General features: G+C 35.4%; 2 protein-coding genes across 9 annotated transcripts; both read left to right on the top strand.

The window, feature by feature from the left end:
* Positions 1–644: 644 nt before the first annotated feature.
* On the top strand, positions 645–3,635 carry LOC113349319 (vacuolar protein sorting-associated protein 32 homolog 1-like). 2 transcript variants are annotated; one of them, XM_026593274.1, is made up of 8 exons: positions 645–787; positions 902–1,020; positions 1,593–1,692; positions 2,044–2,129; positions 2,245–2,336; positions 2,433–2,541; positions 2,633–2,828; positions 3,359–3,635. In XM_026593274.1, the coding sequence occupies exons 2-7, from the start codon at positions 949–951 to the stop codon at positions 2,822–2,824; spliced, it is 651 nt and encodes a 216-aa protein (XP_026449059.1). In that variant the 5' UTR covers positions 645–787; positions 902–948; the 3' UTR covers positions 2,825–2,828; positions 3,359–3,635. The 2 variants fall into 2 exon arrangements, with proteins under 2 accessions (XP_026449059.1, XP_026449060.1); XM_026593275.1 differs by having other exon boundaries at positions 648–787; positions 905–1,020.
* Positions 655–7,529, top strand: LOC113349318 (vacuolar protein sorting-associated protein 32 homolog 1-like). Of its 7 annotated transcripts, none has more exons than XM_026593267.1 (9): positions 4,055–4,373; positions 4,502–4,641; positions 4,756–4,874; positions 5,505–5,604; positions 5,927–6,012; positions 6,127–6,218; positions 6,317–6,428; positions 6,516–6,711; positions 7,211–7,529. In XM_026593267.1, exons 3-8 carry the CDS (start codon positions 4,803–4,805, stop codon positions 6,705–6,707), a joined length of 654 nt encoding a protein of 217 aa, XP_026449052.1. In that variant the 5' UTR covers positions 4,055–4,373; positions 4,502–4,641; positions 4,756–4,802; the 3' UTR covers positions 6,708–6,711; positions 7,211–7,529. The 7 variants fall into 7 exon arrangements, with proteins under 7 accessions (XP_026449056.1, XP_026449058.1, XP_026449052.1 ...); XM_026593268.1 differs by having other exon boundaries at positions 4,477–4,641; XM_026593269.1 differs by having other exon boundaries at positions 4,055–4,402.
* The last annotated feature ends 226 nt before the right edge of the window (positions 7,530–7,755 follow it).

Genomic DNA, 7,755 nt, shown 5'->3' with positions numbered 1-7,755 from the left:
AATAACTGGCTCGGACACTGACATGCATTTTGTTTTCGCCAGGCTTGCAATATCTAAGAGTATGCTTACAACTTACAAGAGCCTAAGGATCAAAATTATCGGTTTTCTTATCTCGGTGAACATGTATAGATCTTCTGAAAGTTTTCTTTAACAATGACGTTTTAAAATATATATGACCAACCCGTACACATTATCTTTATTTTAACCTGTAACAATATTGCAGTTGTCGCAAATATAAAGAAGATTTTAACTTCGTACAATAACTATAAAGATACCATAGACATGAAAAATGAACTAAAAATTCACTGTAATTATCTCCTAATTTGCTAACATCCGAAACAAAAAAAATACTTGGTAAAGGTGTTGCTAGATCAAAGACGATCGAGCAAAAATTTTCCCTAACCCCAAACGGATTAGGGTCACAGAGGCATTGCCCGGCACGAAAAGTAAAGCCAGGCATTGCCCGGCACGAAAAGTAAAGCCAGCACTGCATTTGGCACGTAACAATCCAACGGTGATCTTCCAATTTGTTACTTCCACTTATCTCACATCCCGATACTTAGTATCCGAAACTGCTTCGAATTCCAGTGGGATTATTATATTTAAGATTTTGTTTATATTTTTATTTTCCTGTTTCCAGAAGTCCCCTCTCCTTCTAGTACTAGGTCTGTATAAATCCCATCGATCTCTTCCCGGAATTTTACCAAAACCCTTTTTTCTTCTCTATATTTAGTCTCCGTTTTATCAAACCAATTCTCTTGCTCAATCCCAAGTTGGTTTTTTACCGGTCAGTATTTGAAAGTGTTTGTTCTTGTTATTGATTGAATGGTTAATTACAATGAAGTTTAAATATCTTGATTTTAGGTCTGTTTATTGATTTATATGAACTTTTTGTGATCAGAAGAGAATAAGAAGTGAAGGGTTTGTTGTAAGTAGAGAGAATCAAAGATGTTTACACGGATTTTTGGGAAGCCTAAGCAGGAGCCAAATGCTCTATCATCGTTAGCTAAGTTGCATGAGGTAAGGTCTACGTTATGATAAATTTTGTTGATATATGTATTGGGTTTTACTCTTTTGATTGAATTGAGGTGAAATTGAGGGCAAGAATTTCTGAAAATGTTAAGCTCATTGAATTATCCATTATGTCTTTCGTGTGTATATAATGAATGTTAGTCTTGTTAGTGATCCCTAGATGTTTTTAGGATCAAAGGGCGCAAAGAAATATCTGTTTTGCTTTTAAATACAGTTGATGATTTCTGGGGCACGAAATTTATTTAGGTTGTGTTAACTCAATGTCCAGTTGTTATCGTTTCATAACATGAGTGTACTGCTAGGTTTGTTTAGAATTACACAAGAAGCCTAAAATTGACTAGTGGAGAGAGAAATATTGTTGCTGATTTTTTTGTTATATCAAACTCCAAACATATGTATTGTTTTGAACTTATCTCCGGTGTTGTTAGCTTTGTTTCTTGTAACGTTATTACTTTTATATGGGTTGTTGGATACTTATTCTCCCTTATAGCACCATAAGATTATTTGTGCTGCTAGCCATAGTTTATTGAACTTTTTAACCTGTATTATATGGACATCAGACGCTTGAAATGTTAGAGAAGAAAGAGAGCCTTCTTCTAAAGAAGGTTTCTGCGGAGATGGACAAAGCAAAAGAGTTTGCCAGAGCGAAGAACAAAAGAGGTATGTATTTCAACTCTACATTTTGGTTCTTATTTTTGGAAAAGTATTTCTCACGTCAACGTTTCTTTACTCTCACTGGGATGTTTGTGATTGAATAGTTTTGTTGCGCTGTAAGTTTGTACTATGTTAAGCTAAATAGTCTAGTTCTGCATCTTTTAGTTGTACTTAATCAATATGGCGTGGCAGAATTAGGTTGGTCAAAGTCCTTAAATTGTTGTGTATGCCCTATGTCAATTCTTTTATGTAAAGCACAAGAAAGTAATTATCTACATAGGTAGATAGCTTATGCCATCTTATTATCATGGTGCTAAATCAGCTATTAATTTTAACATGTACTATGTTGTCGTGTAGCTGCTATAACCTGTTTGAAGAGGAAAAGGCTGTTAGAACAGCAGGTCGAGCAACTTGGAAATTTCCAATTGCGAATTCATGATCAGGTGAACATGCAATACGAAATCTCTTAATTTTCCAAAATCTGTTTCAAAGTAATCTTGATGATCCTTCAAATTGGTTTCAAATTCTCAACATTATTAACTTTGGGTTGGATTCCAGATGATACTGATTGAAGGTGCAAAAGCTACAACAGACACTGTTGATGCATTGAGGACTGGAGCAGCTGCTATGAAAGCTATGCAGAAAGCAACGTAAGTGGCAGCCTAGTTGTCTTCTCTTCCACTTTGTCCTGGGTAATTAATGTTTAATTCCTTGTATATTAAAGCGGAATGTCATCTTATTTACAGTAATATTGACGATGTCGACAAGACAATGGATGAGATCAATGAGCAAACACAAAACATGAAAGAAATTCAAAACGCACTGGCAAATCCTATTGGCTATGACTTTGATGAGGTAACGTGATATCGCCACTCATTATAGTTTCTTCGTTTTCCCAGTAACCTATTTATAGCTTTTAAGAGTCGAAACATCTTATTTGCTGCAGGATGAATTGGAGGCTGAACTCGAGGAACTAGAAGAATTAGAGTTGGAGGAGCAAATTCTTGATACAGAAACAACTTACCCTGTGCCTCCAGTCCATGTCCCACAAGTAAATCAACCAAATCGTCGTCCTCTTAAAAAGAACTCCAAGGAAGAAGACGAGTTCGCCACATTAGAGAAAGAGATGGCAATCTAAACAGGTAGTGGTCTCCAATGTTTCTTTTGCATTTTATGAAAAAATAAAATAAAAATTGTTCGTTGGAGTCCCAGTAAAATAGTGAACTGGGTTGATGCTAATTGTCACTCAATATTTTTTATGAACGTTATGATTAATAAAATAAACTGGTTTCTCATTGTCATCACAACCTTTCCCCTTAGAACCCATCTCTGCTGTGGCCTTCACCACACCTTTATCTCAATATAAACTTTGGTGCTATGGTAGTTTGATACCAAAAGATTAAGATTAAGAATAAGGACACCTTCTTATACTGACAGCAGGAACAAGTTATGGCAACTGATAATCAATAATTTAGGTGTATGGAAGAATATATTTCAAGAAGTTAGGTTTGATTATCCTAACTGGGATTGAACAAATTCTAATTTTTAATTTAAGAAACGGTTGTCATATATTGGTTAGCAAGGAACTCCTGGATTTTGCTTTGATTGCTTTCAGTAATACCCTTTATTTGTATTACACCTCCTAACCAATTGTTTTGGTTTGTGTTTGCAGATCAATTGCATTTTACTTTTGATGAATTCTCGTTGCTTGGCCAGCTCTACTCCATTTACAGGTTTATGTTTCCGCAGTGTGCAGCAAAATTTGCTGGTTAGAAAACATTTGTATAGGTGGGTTATAATATCCAAAAAAGAAGACAGACTTTCTCCCGTTTCAAACATGTAATCTAATTTCTCATCTTGCTTCTCAATTTTTTCTGTGATTACTGATTGCAAGTATAAGTTTCATATCATCAATTGAATAACGAAAGTACATAATAGCTTATTTGCCACCATTTTTCAACTGCAACTGCATTGTTTATTTGTTTTGCCAGTACCACAATTTAGTGGTGTCTTGAAAATATGCTGTAATAGTGACTGGTTCCTGCTTCCTAGTATACTGCCAAAAGCTAAAACTAGGAAAAATCAGTGAAGCTCTATGGTGGACAGAGTTTGATTCTGAAATCGGCCATTTTCCTGGTTTCATATTATGTATACTCTTATGCATGTGCTGTGCAAATATCTGAAGCAGGGGTTATAAGCAATTTTGATTGCCATTTCTCAAGGATTTGCATTGGCTTGCACTTGCCCATGTCTTGTAGGGAACTGGCAAGTACATTTTAGTTTGCATTGGCTTGCACTTGCCCATGTCTTGTAGGGAACTGGGAAGTACATTAGCTTGAAACCCCATGTAATGAGCTTAACAACCAAACACCACAAACTGCCTTGAATGTATGGAAGAAATTAAATAATTTATCTTACAACTCAGGAAAAGGAAGAAATCAAAAAGAAAAACATTCCAATGAAATCTGAGTCTAATCTATTTCTCATCTCTAATTCTAACTAATGTATCAAATATGTGATCACCAAAGCATTTCCTGCAAAAATCAACAACAAAAAAGGAAATTAGTCATGGTGTTTTTGCCATCTGAGAAACAATCGAACCCCAGAAAATGAAAAAAAAACTAAAAAAGATTCAGGGGGTATTAACATACCAGCACTTGTGGGAGCCATTGCAGGAACCATTGCAGGTTCAACTTATCTTACATCCCGATACTTGGTATCGGAAACTGCTTCGAATTCCAGTGGGATTATATTTACGATTTTGTTTATATTTTATTTTCCTGTTTTCAGAAGTCCCGTTTCCTTCTTGTACTAGGTCTAACGCGGACGGACTCTGTATAAATCCCATCGATCTCTTCCCGGAATTTTACAGAAACCCTTTTTGTCTTCTCTATATATAATCTCCGTTTCATCAAACCAATTGTCTTGCTCAATCCAAAGTTGTTCTTTTTACAGGTCAGTATTTGAAAGTGTTTGTTCTTATTGTTGATTGAATGGTTAATTACAGTGAAGTTTAATTATCTTGATTTTAGGTCTGTTTGTTGATTTATATGAACTTTTTGTGATCAGAAGAGAATAAGAAGTGAAGGGTTTGTCGTAAGTAGAGAGAATCAAAGATGTTTACACGGATTTTTGGAAAGCCTAAGCAGGAACCAACTGCTCTAGTAACGTTAGCTAAGTTGCAGGAGGTAAGGTCTACGTTTTGATCAATTTTGTTGATATATGTATTGGATTTTACTCTATTGATTGAATTGAGGTGAAATTGAGGGCAAGAATTTCTGAAAATATTAAGCTCATTGAATTATCCATTATGTCTTATGCTAGGGCTCTAGTGATCCTGTGTGTGTATATAGTGAATGTTAGTCTTGTTAGTGATCTCTAGACGTTTTAAGGATCAAAGGGTGCAAGGAAATATTTGTGCTGCTTTTAAATACAGTTGATAATTTATGGGGCACGAAATTTATTTTAGTGTTTTTGTGTTTACTCAATGTCCAGTTGTTATCGGTTTCATAACATGAGTGTGTACTGCTAGGTTTGTTTAGAATTACAAAAGAAGCCTAAAATTGACTGGTGGAGTTTTTTATACCAATCTCATGTTAGTCGGTTGTTAATCAATTTCACTGGGAGTGTGTTATCGTAGGGATAACGAATGTTATCAGCATCCTTTTGAACTTATCTTTGGTGTTTGCTAGCGTTGTTTCTTGTAACGTTATTGCTTTTATTTGTGTTGTTGGATACTTATTTTCCCTTGTAGCGTTGCATATGATTACTTGTGCCTCAGTTCACTGAACTTTTACCCTGTACTATATGGACATTAGACGCTCGAAATGTTAGAGAAGAAAGAGAACCTTTTTTTAAGGAAGGTTTCTGAAGAGTTGGATAAAGCAAAAGAGTTTTCCAAAGCGAAGAAAAAAAAAGGTACATATGTCAATTCTATATTTTGGTTTTTATTTTTGAGAAACTATTTCACTCACGTCAATATTTCTTTACTCTTACTGGGATGTTTGTGATTGAATAGTTTTCTGGCTCTGTAAGTTTGTACCATGTTGTACATATAGCGTGGCAGAATTAGGTTGATCAAAGTCCTTAAATTGTTGTCTGTGCCCTATGTCGATTTTCCTCTATGTAAAGCATAAGAACATAATCAACTAAATAAGTATAAGTAGATAACTTGTGCTCATCTTTTTATCATGGTGCTTAATCAGCTATTAATTTTTACATATACTTTGCTGTTGTGTAGCTGCTATACAATGTTTAAAGAGGAAAAGGTTGTATGAAATCGAGGTCGAGAAACTTGGAAATTTCCAATTGCGAATTCATGATCAGGTGAACATGCAAAACGAAATCTCTTAATTGTCCAAAATCTGTTTCGAAGTAATCTTGATAATCCTCCAATTTGGTTTCCAATTCTCAACATTATCATCTTGGGTTGCATTTCAGATGATATTGCTTGAAAGTGCAAATGTTACAACAGAGACAGTTGGTGCATTGAGGACTGGAGCAGCTGCTATGAAAGCTATGCAGAAAGCAACGTAAGTGGCAGCATAGTTGTCTTTCTCTTCCACTTTGTCCTTGGTAATTAAAGTTTAAATCCTCATAAAAATTAAAGCGGAATGTCATTTATTTACAGTAACATTGGCGATGTCGACAAGACAATGGATGAGCTCAATGAGCAAACAGAAACCATGAAAGAAATTCAAGCCGCACTGGCAAATCCCATTGGCGGCTATGACTTTGATGAGGTATGTGATATCGCCACTCATTATAGCATCTTAAATTTTCCCAGTACCTATTTACAGCTTTTAAGAGTCGGAACATCTTATTTGCAGGATGAATTGGAGGCTGAACTCGAGGAACTAGAAGAATTAGAGTTGGAGGAACAAATTCTTGATACAGAAACAACTTACCCTGTACCTCCGGTCCATGTCCCACAAGTAAATCAACCAAATTGCCGTCCTCTTAACAAGAACTCCAAGGAAGAAGACGAGTTGGCTGCATTAGAGAAAGAGATGGCAATTTAAACAGGTAGTGGTCTCTTACTGTTTCTTTTGTAGTTTATGAAAAAAGAAAATAAAAATTGTTCGTTGGAGTCCCAGTGAATTGGGTTGGTGCTAATTGTTACTCGATATTTTTTATGAATGTTATGATTAATAAAATAAACTGGTTTCTCATTGTTATCACAACTTTTCCCTTTAGACCCCATCTCTGCTGTGGCCTTCACCACACCTTTATCTCAATATAAACTTTGGTAGTATGGTAGTATGATACCAAAAGATTAAGAATAAGGACACCTTTTTATACTGACAGCAGGAACAAGTCATGGCAACGGATAATCAATAATTTAGGTGTATGGAAGAATATATTTCAAGAAGTTAGGTTTGATTATCCTAACTAGGATTGAACAAGTTCTAATTATTAAATAATGGTTAGCAAGGAACTCCTGGATTTTGCTTTGATTGCTTTCAGTAATGCCCTTTATTTGTAACTACACCTCCTAACCAATTGTTCTGCTTAGTGTTTGCAGATCCATTGCATTTTACTGTTGATGAATTCTCGTTGCTTGGCCAGCTCTACTCCATTTACAGGTTTATGTTTCCGTAGTGGGCAGCAAAATTTGCTGGTAAGAAGACATTTGTATAGGTTGGATATCAAAGCAAAAAAGAACACACTTTCTCCCGTTTTAAACATGTAATCTGATTTCTAAATTTTTTCTAGTATTATCTGGGGAATCTTTTGTGTCTTGAAGCACTTGGACGCATTGGAAACCAATATGTGATTACTGATTGCAAGTATAAATTTCATAGCATCAATTGAGTAATAAAGTACATAATAGCTTATTTGCCACCATTTTTCAACTCCAACTGCACTGTTTATTTGTTTTGCCAGTACCACAATTTACTGGTGTCTTGAAAATATGCTGTAATAATGCGTGGTTACCAGTCTTCCTAGTATTCCATTCTTAAGACATTAAGAACAGTCAGAATCCAAGACTAGGAAAATTCAGTGGAGCTCCATGCTGGACTGAATTTAGTCTGAAACCTCAGCATCCGACCTTTTTCCTGGTTTCAT

The sequence above is a fragment of the Papaver somniferum genome, chromosome 2 (assembly GCF_003573695.1).
Source record: "Papaver somniferum cultivar HN1 chromosome 2, ASM357369v1, whole genome shotgun sequence".
Taxonomy (NCBI): Eukaryota; Viridiplantae; Streptophyta; class Magnoliopsida; order Ranunculales; family Papaveraceae; genus Papaver; species Papaver somniferum.
This window is presented reverse-complemented; position numbering and strand designations above follow the sequence as displayed.